This window comes from Macrobrachium rosenbergii, chromosome 1 (assembly GCF_040412425.1).
Source record: "Macrobrachium rosenbergii isolate ZJJX-2024 chromosome 1, ASM4041242v1, whole genome shotgun sequence".
Taxonomy (NCBI): Eukaryota; Metazoa; Arthropoda; class Malacostraca; order Decapoda; family Palaemonidae; genus Macrobrachium; species Macrobrachium rosenbergii.
The window spans coordinates 18,519,099-18,532,175 of record NC_089741.1 but is presented as its reverse complement, the minus strand read 5'-3'; the positions used below and the strand labels follow the sequence as shown (position 1 = coordinate 18,532,175).

At 36.6% G+C, this 13,077-nt stretch overlaps 1 protein-coding gene and 1 long non-coding RNA gene across 3 annotated transcripts in view; both read right to left on the bottom strand.

Annotated features, from left to right (window-relative positions):
- LOC136839487 (uncharacterized) overlaps positions 1–13,077 on the bottom strand; it is a 33,065-nt gene that overhangs the window by 6,277 nt on the left and 13,711 nt on the right. Inside the window, exon 2 of one of the 2 annotated variants that reach the window (XR_010853358.1) lies at positions 5,223–5,463. This is a non-coding gene — a long non-coding RNA (uncharacterized lncRNA). The remainder of the gene's footprint in view (positions 1–5,222; positions 5,464–13,077) is intronic. The other variant, XR_010853359.1, reaches the window with a different exon arrangement.
- LOC136838954 (uncharacterized) lies at positions 7,333–11,992 on the bottom strand. Its single transcript, XM_067104672.1, has one exon. The coding sequence runs from the start codon at positions 11,681–11,683 to the stop codon at positions 10,751–10,753; it is 933 nt and encodes a 310-aa protein (XP_066960773.1). The 5' UTR covers positions 11,684–11,992; the 3' UTR covers positions 7,333–10,750.

Here is a 13,077-nt window from a genome sequence, read left to right as displayed (position 1 = left end):
CTTGGTTAGGTGAAATTGAAGTGAGGCACACCTTTTTAGATTAATTCTGAAATGGAAAAAGGGGAAATGAAGAGTGCATGGTCCAACAAGAAACAATGGATATGCTTCTTAGAGGCATATCCACTAGTAAGTGCCACCTAGTCAGACATTGTCATTCATGATGAACTGATCATAAAATAGTATTGCAATAAAGGTAGTCAATATTCCCCTCAATAATAATGACACTTACAAGCAAAACATTGTTCTAAGAATGGGGTTACTCTGTGAAGAATGAGAAGTTAATTATAGTATGAGAACAAGAGACAAACTGCTGTGGGTAATGATACACATGTCAAAATTATGTCTTGGAAAAACTACAACAGTGTGTTAGTGAGAATAGAACAACGAGTACTAAAAGGTAGGGAGAACAATGTAATATCAGCAATAATAACAATTAAACTGACATAAAATAATGAGAAAAATAACCTAGAAGCAGGATTTTTGCTTTCCAAGTCTCATTTTAATTATATGCCTTCAAGATTATTATGAGCAGTGACAAAAGATACTAAACGTCTCAAAAATTATTTTAATGTCAGCAAGTTATGAAAGACCCTTAGTATAATACATACTGTGTCTTGCAGAAGCCATGCTGATGTCTGGAAACAAGGGCATTAGATTCAAAGATTCTGGGAAAGTGCAAAATAAGAAACGATTTTAAATGCTTACCACATTTTATCCAATACAGTGTTAATTGTTTTTGAAGCACACTTCAGGATTTATACTTAATTTAGGCTGTTCTCCATTTTCTATTCTGCCAATACCATCACACTATACAAATGAGTGAAGACACCAATTAGCATTGCTCCTCGATTGAATGAATTAGTTAACCAAGATTCATGCAATAAGATACGCTCAGCCATTCACTACTTAAAAAGTGAGAAGGGGGAGCTGGAGGACTTGGACAGCAAGATAAACAAATCCAGAGAATAAATGAGATTAAGTACAAGGACCTAAAAGTGAAACTGGGAGAAAAACCCATAGTTGCACTAAAAAGTAATAGTTGGAGAGGGACCATAAGTTGGAAGTAAGGAAGCAGGAATAGATACAAAATAAAAGGCTACGTAGTACAGTATGTGCAGCTCAGGGCCAAAGGGATACTGCAAACAACTTCTACTAAAGACAACTAATGAGCATTATTGGGTGATCATGAATAGGCAGTTCCATGGAGAATAAACAATTTTTGTTTTATAGTCGTTTCGGCCAAAGTTGATTTCAGAATGAAGAGTTTTCACCTTAGCTTAGGGGTAAAAATATTTGGTTAATCATTACACAAGTACATTATCTTGATATGAAACTTGGAAGTTATTATGAAAGGAAGAGCAAATCTTAATTCAGTTCCAAATAATTTATAGCAGTCCCTCTATATGAATTTGCCTACTCTGTTTATGCCCATGGAAGTTTACATCAAGGTTATGTTCCTCATATATTCTAGACATTTTCCAGCTATACAGCATCTGATACCACAAATGGATCATAAACTCATTGCCCATCAAATGTTAAGGCATATCTTGGTGGTGTGTGTGTTCTATGTATTTTATAAATTAATAAATTGACAAAATACATGGTAAACAAAAGATTGTCTTTCATCTGTGCAACACAAGTAAAAATATATCAGTAGAAGGGTAAAAATTCCTGAGCCATTTTAGTGTTTTCTAACACATACCAGCATTTTACATATACCTCCATTCTTTTGATGTAGTTGTCCTATAAAATTCAGAAAGAAATGGCTATTTGGTAAAAAACTGCACTATCCAACAACCTTATAAAAAACAATCATTAACACACTTCATGTCCTTAAAGAACAGATAGCAAGACTGGAAAGACATATCCACACAAGAAATTAAATATGAAATAGTACTTAACATAACCCTCAAGACCACCCTTATGGGAAAATAGCTTGACTGTCCAAATCAAATGTCACGCCAACTTCAAATTGAACAGAAATAGGATTGATTGAGTGTGCAACCCTTGGAGAGAGAGAGGTGCTACTAAAGGCAGTTGCTTGGATACAGAAAAATGTCTGCAAAGGATACCTGAACTGTCACAGTATGAGGTAGAGACTGGTGATGTGTTCAAAAAGGTGTAATATACCATAAGAAAAAACAATTTAATTCCAAGACAAGAATGCAAACCACATATGTATAACATAGAAATCACAAATCTGTGTGTTGCAATTTTACCTATAAAATCACAAATCTATGTGTTGCAATTTTACCTACACAGTATGTAAAAAAATTTTATAACAACATGGGAGGCCCAGTGACAGGTTTCTGGCTGGAAAGAGCAACAGAAAAGCAAGTTATTGGATGCATGTGCAAACACGATGGCTGTATGTGTTGCACAGCAAACACAGGGACTCATGATAAATGTTTAGATAAATGTGGCAGAGCAACATTTTTTTACAGAGGGGTAAGCATTCTTAATAACTTGTTGATAGAAGGCAAGAGTGGTTTTAAGAATTTTTCATTTGATCTCAGTCATTGAGAAAAATCACTGGTATGCTAAATAATACATGTGAACTCTTTAACTAACTCATAATAGAGAAACTAGAAATAATTGAAGTTAGAAAAGGAAGGAAGAGTAAAGAGGGCTTAGCATTTCCAATTTTGCTTGTAACCTTGGTCTTTTTTATACAAAATAATCTCAGACAACCAGCACCTGGGATTGGTACCTTGGATAGCTTATGTACTTCACTGGCATGTCTGTCTTTGTCAAAAGTAACCAAGGCAACTGTATTTAACGAGTAAAAAGCCACAATAATGTAAAGGAAACTGTATTTTTCCAAAATACAAAAAATGGGTTAAAAACAGGGGGACCTTTTGACTCTCTGCACAATAGTTCTCTTCAGTTGGCTGAAGAGGACCGTTGTGCAAACGGTCGAAAGCTCCACCTGTTTTTAACCCCTTTTTTGTATTTTGGAGAAATACAGTACAGTATCTCATTTACATTATTGTGGATTTTTTTACTCATTATTTCCAGTCACAATATACTCGTAGTGATGCACCATAGACAGCTGTATTTAGTCAGGGTTCAAAAAGAATCTTCCTTAAGTGGTTAGCAAGTCCCTGACAATAATCAAGAGCCCTTTTACAGAAAGGGGAGATTATGATATATTCCTCTGATAATAGTACCAAGACAAAGTTTGTAAACCACCTTGACGACTTACACCAAACTAAGTTTCGCCTTAAAGATGAGATGAAGTATTCATCTACAAGAAATAGTAAGACTTTTTCACAAGAGTTAGTACCAAACCACTCTTGTAGTCAAGGCTTAATGAATCAAGAAATATTTTTTCCACAGATAACAAAACTCGCGGGGGGGGGGGGAATCAAGCAGCTTCTGGCAGTTGTATTACCAACAGCCACCAATTAATGCAAGTCAAATATGTGGGCAAAATAATTAAACTTTGAAGGATGCTTCTTAATACATCAATTTCACAGCAAGCATTTTTACTTGTTTGACAGATGAATGTGTACCAAGTTTCAACATCACCTGAGATCCCAGCTTAATCACAAGTTTGCCATATTAATCAGTTACCAATTACAAAATTTTAATGTTAATAAAGTAATGACTGAAGAGAGTGCTTTACTAATTACACGAAGTAATGATGAGAAATAATTTTTGAAATATGCCACTGCCCATATATTAAGCATACAAGCACTGTATAGACCATAATGTAAATTCTAATCAACATTCTGACAATTTAACAAATTTTTCCTTTAGTTTCTAAGATGAAATAATGCCTTTCCTGTAAAAACTCAAAGATACTGTACAGATGAAATTTTTTATACTGTACTTTATCACAAGGTTAAATTTGCGATGGATTTAAATGGCCTTCCAGTATGAAGACTGCAGGGTTTAGGGATATTTTAACCAGTTACAAGATTTAGAGCATTTTACAATCAACTTGACAAACATGGGGGCTCCATCTGAAAGGTTTCTCGATTTAAAAAACCTCATCTAAAAATTAAGTTTATGTACAATCTTGACCTTGACAGATGGGAGGGATTAAATCTGAAATTTTATCTAATTGAGAGGCCATCCTCTCAATCTGAAAGCCATATTGGGATTATAAAACTCCTCACAAATGACACCAGGGGTTAGGCAATAGTTCATTAGACATCTGTCCCAGCAAGCTACAAAAAGAACTAAAGATATCACTTCTGTTGTTACCAGAGCTGAGCAGATGGCTTTAAAGCAAGATTCAACATATGGAAAGCATTGACTCCAAGATTTCCAAGGAATATGGAAACCCCATCAACTTTCTAAATCCGAGGCATCCAGCTTCTCATAAACTGGAGGGAAGGCCATACCAAAGGCTCCAAAATACATCCGACTCCCCTACTTGTGATGTAACCTTCCCAGCTGTCACATATTTCCAATTCAAAACATCAAATAAAATCTTTGGAATATATCCATGGTGCAGACCTCAGACAGATCCTTTTGAACTTTTACTGTTCTTGATGTGGGTCCGTGTTCCTGGAGAGCCACCACTAGCCCATGAAGTAAATACACAGCCTCAAAAGTAGTCTGGATCAGCATGAGAAAAAATGTGATAAAAGGTTGACGATGATTTGCAATTCTTAAGAACTTGATTATCCAATTATTGGTTTATCAAAGGTGTGAAGCCAGTGACAATAGGTAGCCCACACTTAACAGTAATGCCCTAGACACTCATGAAAACGTAATCCTCAAGGTACTAAAAACATGGAAAAACAAAGCAATGGTGCATAAACACACAAGACAAATAAGATCAAACCAATGGAAAAAGAAAAAGCCAGGAATGGAATGAAACCTCCAGAGGAGCATTTTACCCAAAATATCACATGAGTTTTGATGGCACAAGACCCCATCCTCTCATCTCTTAAACTTTTGATGACCAATCAATTTAGTTCAAATCAAAATGCTCAAAATACTTGCAAAAAAGGTCAATAATGAATATAAAAACATGAGTTCACAACACAACCAAAAACTGATTAATTACTCTAAAATGAGGGTTGTTCAGTATCCAAAATTCACACAGCAGACACCCATGGACAATAAACATTTCAGCCCTACATCAACTTCCGATCTCAACTTGTTTTGTTGCTTACACAAAGACACCACAGCAATATCTAGTAACGAAAAAAAATTCTCTATGTCTATGATTATGCTAAATCTACAAAGGGTGGGGTACCACTTACAGTTTATCTTGCATGCCTCACTTGTAGGTGGAGCTGAAAATTTTTCATAGCAATCCTTCAACCCCAAAGCTGCACTTGCTCTGTCGTAATTTGAAATCTGTTCCATTTGGTTTCTTCAGAACTAGCTTTCAAACTTCTTTACTTTTATTTTGCTCCAATTCATCTTTGACTTACAAGCAATCCCTTTGGGTGAGCTCCACAAGTCTGGACTCGAGCAGCCTGCAATCTCTATAAAATGGGTCTGAAATGTAGACAAATCTCTCTATGTAGCAGAATAAAATATTAAATTACAAACAGCAGTACAGTAACGTTCAGGAAAAGAAATGCAAGCAATACTTCTATAAGCAATTAAAAATTTTTAATATTCCAACAGAAACAAATCACAGCACTGTATATAATAAACAACTTCAATGAAGCACACTATTAGCACAGACAACAAACTCCAAATATCCTGACATCAAATTTGCCAAAGGTAATCTTGGGCAGCAGAAAAATTTTTCTAACTGGGCACTTCTTGGATAACCAGTCTTCTGAGAGCTGCTCAAAAACAGTTTGGAGCATTATTATTTGTATTCATGTATACATTACAAGGGTGACATTTCACAATATAAGCCAAAAAATGAAGTTCATAGAATAGAGCCTAAACTGTTCAGACTTCAGTGCTTTTCAGCTACATTATTATGATGGATTTTTACTGGGCCACCTATTAAAAAAAAATGCATATGGTAATGTAAAGTTTAGTTCCAGCCAAAAATTACATGGAATTATTGGCAGTTGTGGGATGTCTCAAATGGTCAAGTACACGCTATACCATATCTTTTTCAGTGTACTTATCAGGTGGCCAGACTTCCATGAAGTTACAGGGACAACTGCTATTTTACAAGAGTACCATTTGAACAAAGATACCTATCAAGTAGAAAGGTATCTTATGTACAGAGCACTGAAAAATCAAAATACTATATAATAGATTACCTATGAACTAGCTTCTGATATGATGAGCATCAATGTGACCTTCAACATAATTAAGAGAAACAGGTAACCAACTTTAATCAAATCTGCAATTTCAAAATTAAAACATTACTTACAAGGGTCCATCAATCAAAGATTGTTGGGTCCATCAAACAACAATTATTGTCTTATGACCAATTTTGAATCTTGGTATTGTAATAGGCTTATTTATACATTACCTTTTTCACTGCATTGGTAAAGTTGCTTTTAACATTTCCACTTTCATTTCTCAAAAACTCAATCAGCAGGGCAATCATTAATCTTTCAATAACATTTCACAACTTCAGAACATACTCTATAAAGCTGTTTTTCACATTAGAAGCACCAAATTCCGTGAAAATGGGCTTGGCATACTAATGGCTTTTTGACGTTTACTCATAATCATAACATGCATATTACAAATGATAACAGGTAAGAAATAGGGAAGAGCCAAAAACATACCCAGGCATGTTTCCTCCAAGAGTACACCTCACAAGTAAGGGAAAAATTGAGTGAATATATGAAATTTTGGCCATATGGCAAAGCACTGGGATGAAAAGGCAATACAGCTTCCACTACAATCCCTGGAAAAAACCTCCCAGAGACTGTGTGTGAAGGATTCTGGTGCAATTAGCAATGAAGGCTGCAAGCCAACAGAATAAGTGAGAAGGATGGTGTCGTGCTCCTGATGTTTAATCTGGAAAGTCAACTGAATCACTGCCTAAAGGCAGCAGTAACAAAGAAAACATCTGGCAGAGCACTCATCCATAACAGTACTGTATCCTTAATGGCTTGGAAATGCTGTGGTGACCTTTGTGAAATCATGTTTTTAATTTGTATGCAAATTAAAAGATGATTTCACAGACGTCACCACAGCACTCTGTCCTGTATTTTGTATACAGTTGAAGCCATTCTTGTGCACAAGGGACCCGATGTTACTGAAACTTGCAACAGTCCTTAGGAGAATGGTCCGAGTACTATTAGGTCATAAAGAGCCTGAAAAGCCAGATTTTTACGAAATGCTGATGAACTTATGGAAATAAAAATATTTATCAATGGAGTACCTCTATGCTACAATAATGTGATGACTAGTGTTAACTGGAGGAAAAATAATACAAGTCCAATAACTTAAAAGTGAGTTTTTATTCTGACCAGATTTTATAAGCAAATGAATGACAAGATGACAATTTTCAATATCTCAAAACCAAAAAATTATGTGTAAGACATATTAAGATAGATTTTGTGATGAGCAAAGAAGTCAAACATACAAACAAAAACAAAAATGGTACTCTGCTGTTTAAAACTGTAATGCCATCCATTCAAAAAATAAAAGATGCTTCAATTTCATGTATAAACAGCAAAGTACACTGGGAAATACTGCACTTAAATATTAATCAATAGAACAAGTACTGAAAAGAATGATCAAGACTACAATACCATTTAAACTGTTCACTTACATTAAACTGAATTAAACCACAAAATGACATTTAAGGTGGGACACATATCACCTCCTCAAATACTGAACATCATGACATAACATAAAAGTATAAAGAAAACGTCCTGATTTCTGTAATGGATGAACATTATAAAAATGGTAAGTTTTTTAAATAAAAAAATTATTCAAATAAAAGATTTACTTCTCAGAAAAGCAAAAGATAATGCCGCCTCCTTGTTAAACAAATGATCTACAGTATTTAAGGATAATCTGAATGCATCAATGCCAACATACTGGTAGCTTTTGCCTTTCATATTAAATTGATTCTGTATATGGATGACTGCATGATTAGCACGAAATGTATCTGGCTTAATCCTAAATTTGAAAATGTGTTGTATGTACCATTACATTGTAGTCTTGCTCATAAACAATATTTATAGCAACCTTCTTCGAAATAAAAACTGAAGAGGAAAGGTTTACATGGCATCCAATGTGTATTCCAACATTGGCTAGTGTTATGATTTTCCTTTTCTATAACTTACATTGTAGTAACAGAGATTACAAAGTCCTGAAAGATGAAGAGCTGTTATACTTCGAGATCTGCGTCAAAGACGTACATACAAATGGATCTTTTATTCAAAGCAGCTACTCTGAAGCTTAACACAAAAACATAATCAGTACAAAGCTACTCTCTTCAAAAGAAATCAGTTAAAATCCAAGTATGAAAAGGAAACTGATATCTCATACTCTGTTTCAAAGGAGCACTAGATGGCAAGGCCATAAAAACTAACAACCCAATTCTTCATAAAAATTGGGCAATTTGTACATAAAATCTTAAATAAATTCCTTCTCTAGAAAAAAAAAAAAAAACTGCCACAGCACATATCAATCTCCCCCAACAGTAACTACTTCGTTATGTACTTCTTAATGAGCAAACTTACATTTATCTTAATAATTAATATCACAATCGTGAGGACAGGTACAGTTGTGGTCCAAATCTTTTCTGACTAACACTGGATTTTTTCAAACATACAACAGACCGTATGCTATTAACTGTCCACCTAACTTCCCATCAGGAGGCAAGATGCAATACATATTAGCATCTAATGTACATCCTATCCTCACTTCCTGGCAGGTACAGTATGTGGCAGTAACTAATGGGTTGCATATAACTATTGTGAGGAGAGTCATTTATACCATGAGAGCAATGATAATGCTTTGCCTGATACAATATTTACAAAGCAACCATGCATTACCATGTATTGCATATAAAACATTAAAATTTCAAACAAAATATACATCACTAACAGCTATACAAAACTCAAAAAATGCTGCCTACAGATACTTTAAGAGAAGATAAGATAGATTTCCATCAAAAGTTTGAAGATACAGCTTATCTAATGGAAGTTGCCATCAAATTATATTCCAGCTTCTTTCCTCTATTCACACCACTGTTATCAAGTAGTGTAGTTCCACACACAGGCTACATGATCTACCTTCCAACCTTCAAGGATGATAAATCTGCATATTTATTCTTAACTGCTTCTGTAAAATTAAGATATCATTCCTAAAAATCTATATAACTTGTAGGTTAACTGTCAATGAATATGGAAATACAGTGCAACAGCACTAACAAAGTATTGAAAGACAGGATATTCTTAACTAGTAACACTAAGGGCAATTCTTACTTCGCTGTGCCGTCCTACAATTAATGCCAATACAGTTCTTGCATCAACTAACTTGAAAAAATCATTAACTCGTCAAACTTTATATGATACTGTTCACATTAACATGCAAAAGGTCCTTCTTGGTACTGGAATACTTTAGTTTTAAACTGTAGTATTGATTAGAGCATAAGTAATTTTTTCAACATCATTATCAATGATTTAACAATTAAGCCCCATTGAATTCCTCAAGTAGCCATCCAGCTTCGGACAAGATTTCCTCGCAAAACGACAGGTCCATTTACACACCCTTAGCCAATATCCACCTGACAACCTTTAATTTTTGCACTGCAACTTCAGATTAACAAGTGGAAAGAATACAATGCATAGTCAAGTTTATCATAAATTACATTAAATATTTGGCTACAGCTTTCTGTCTACTGCTACCACTACAACAACAAAATATTTACCACTAACAGGATTCCTTACGACCACATTTTGGTCAAATATTGCAAGTTCATATGCTTGTCTCCATTCAGTGAGAAAAATCGCATTTTTTCTTATAAAATCAGCTTACATACATAAGATTCTACGAAGACCACAGATTCTTAAGAAAACAGGATTTTTTTTCAATGTAGCAAAAGAATGTAAGGTTTTTGGCATAACCCTCTTTCATGTTTCATTCTTTCAATAAAAATAAACTGTAAAGCAACGACAGACTGCGTACAGAAAAACATCTACAGTACATATCCTATTGTCCTAGTTTCTTTGACCTCCGTAGGCTTACACTAAACCTGACCACTACCTTAAACATGTCCTGCAATTTTAGAACATGTAAATGACTTTTAAAACTTTGTCTACAACACAAACTATGTTAATCTAAACTAAATCCACCTACGTGAGAATGAAATGGTTGAACGAAGTATCTATGATCAGGCCTACCTACAATCATACTGGTTTGGCATCACTATTTTAATATCCCTTCTTTCATCCATCTTGTCATCGGACCAAACTAAATCTACAAAATACAACTGCAATGAATTTTAAACTCAAGATGTACCAGACGCTAGCAAATGGTATATACAATGGTTAAAACATTCAGTTACAAAAAACTACAATAATTATACTTCATACACTGATCTATTGCAAATATACCTTGGAACTCCACATATACAGTATTTCATAAACCTTATCACAGTCAATAAAGCTATATCAGAAACTTTCAAATTTACTTTATTTTTCTTTTAATTACCTAACGAGTCACAAGGTACTGATTCTGGAATATTTAAGTTTCCTGACAATTCTGTATCAATCAGAACGTCATACTTTTTGACCAACTAAAAACTCAAACTAGAAAACTGAAAATACGGTTACTAGAATTCATGACAGCTGGAATCGTCCTTTTATCGTCTAATAACTAAAACCTGAAGGCAATTTCCAATTCAGGGCGTGGAGGTGCTTCCTACCCCGGGTTGTGAGGGGGTGGAAGGAAGGGGTGAAGGGCGCGTATTCTCCTTCTCATCGTCGGATACCGGACGCTGACGGCGAGCAGCGCAGGTGTCGCAGTCCGACTCCGAACAGTCGCTCGAGGAATTGGTTGAATCTGATTCAGAGTCGCTGTCTGTCGACGAGGAAGAGGACGACCCCTGAGGATGACTACGATCGGCATGATAACGGTTGAGGCGGTAACGCAATGCGGCATTTTCCTCCTGAAGGTGCAGGAGCTGCGCCTGCAGAGTTGACAGGAGCCGAGAGGGAGATGCCGATAAGGCATCTGTTAAGACAGCAGCCCTGGCCTCCAGAGCAACGATGGCTGCCTTTAGATCGGTGGTGCTGCCTGCCATCAATTTGTCTTCGCGGGCGCTCTGGTAGGCAGTTTCGAAGTCTGCCAAGTTGAAGGGGAACCAGTCCCGGTTGAGGGGATGCGTGGGAGTCCCACTCGGGGTCCCTATGTAAGGGTCCTCCTCCCCACCGCTAGTTGGTGGTTCCTGCTCCCACTGGGGGGTGCTGAAATTGTCGAAGTTCACGAATAATGTGGAGTTTTCATGATCGTCCATAATAAACTGGGTGCTATTCTCGGGGGCCCTAGGTACTTGGGCGCCCACGGGCCTCAACACGGGTGTGGGCGGGCCACTATAGAGGGCCCTGGCCCTGTCGCAAGACGATGTCGGACGCCCAAGAGCGACAGCGTTACTTATTTCGCTTGCACTTTCCGATTTGGGCGTTCGCCTCCGCCTCCTTCGCCTTTTCTTTTTCTTCTTATTGGCGTCATTATTATTGACAGACCTGTGTTTTGAATTTCGCTGAGAAGAACTGGACGTCGAGAGACCCTGGAGAGGCTCAGCTGATACTCGGGCCTCCATCATCATCATCATCCTCCTCCTCCCAACGTGGCAACGCTTCCCTGTGGACTTTTTGAGCACGTGGCAACGCCGCAACTCTATCCGATACTCACTGGGTCACTCCACTTGTCTATTTCAAACAAATATTTGCTCACAGTCTACTGATACTTCGCAAATCACCGTGGCACCAGTAAATAGACTATATAAACTGTCCGTGCGTCACATAAAACTACAAGACTTGACACAAGAAAACAGAGGAATCAAGCTATTCCTCAGCCGGACGGGAATACAACGTCTGACTGGGCTGCGAAGTCAGTGTTAACTCCCGTGTGTGGTAATGTTGGGATGGGCTTGTTGCCAGAGACTTTAAGATGGCTTCACTTTCCCCTTATTTTCACAAAGTTATATTAACTTTCTGAGCTTAATTAGTATCTAAGTTCTATAATCTATAAATGCAGTACACATTCAGTCGATCATGTTCTCTTGTTGTGCATGCAAGATACAGACTTTATATGCCTAATTGGAACCGTTAAATTCCATAAACACCATATGATTTGCGCGCGCAGATTGTCACATGTCGACCGCAGCGGTCTCTTTAAATTTTCTTATAACATTTTTTTCAGCATAGTCATTAATGTAGCCATCATTATTTGTGACATTTGAACATTGTTAAATTAAATGTTCAAGACTGTCAGTCAGACTAAGAATTGCGATAATTACGCAACTACACGAAACAAAGCTAAAAACTGATCGATTTTCTGTGTGCGACAGGAAACGTTGGCGTGCATTAATTATTACAGCGCGAGAAGTAAAATTTCAACAGACCCATCTTGAGACGACAATTTCAGTAATATAAATTTAAATGTGTGACTGACATAATAAAACATATTCATAGTTTCAAGTTACCATTAATTTCGATTTCGACTTTCTGTCAAACGTATGAAGACGTTGTATGTAACGATAAACACAATTGGTAAGCAAATTTCTCACAGGGTCTTTTGTTTTCAAGTCATTTATTGCAAAGCTATTTACCCACATAAGCAAATCCTATCCTAGGTGCTTACAGGTGACTTTTTTAAAAACTTAAACATCTAATCTATGCGTTTTACTATTCATTTTCCCCAAGAGGCAAAACTTGCTTAGAGCGGGTAGACGCAAATTTCCATGTGGCTCCGAGTCAACCGAAACGCTGTGGTGCAAAAGTAAACTAGATTGGGATGCCTTTTTAGTGTGTGAAATGGAGCGCTCAAGTTTTTAAGCCTGTTCTGATAATATTCTTTGTGATTTTGCTGAGCTAAACAATCAATTTTGAACCTCGTTAGTCGACTGTGAAAAGTCTCACCGAAGATGGAGAAATGCTAAGGACAGGTGGCTGACACCAAGTTCTGGAGCCATCTTCTCCGAAGAGAATAGGCCTATGAGTGAAA

Excerpts from the sequence above, each read along its gene's own strand:
- LOC136838954 (XM_067104672.1), bottom strand. The coding sequence starts at position 11,683 with ATGATGATGATGATGGAGGCCCGAGTATCAGCTGAGCCTCTCCAGGGT.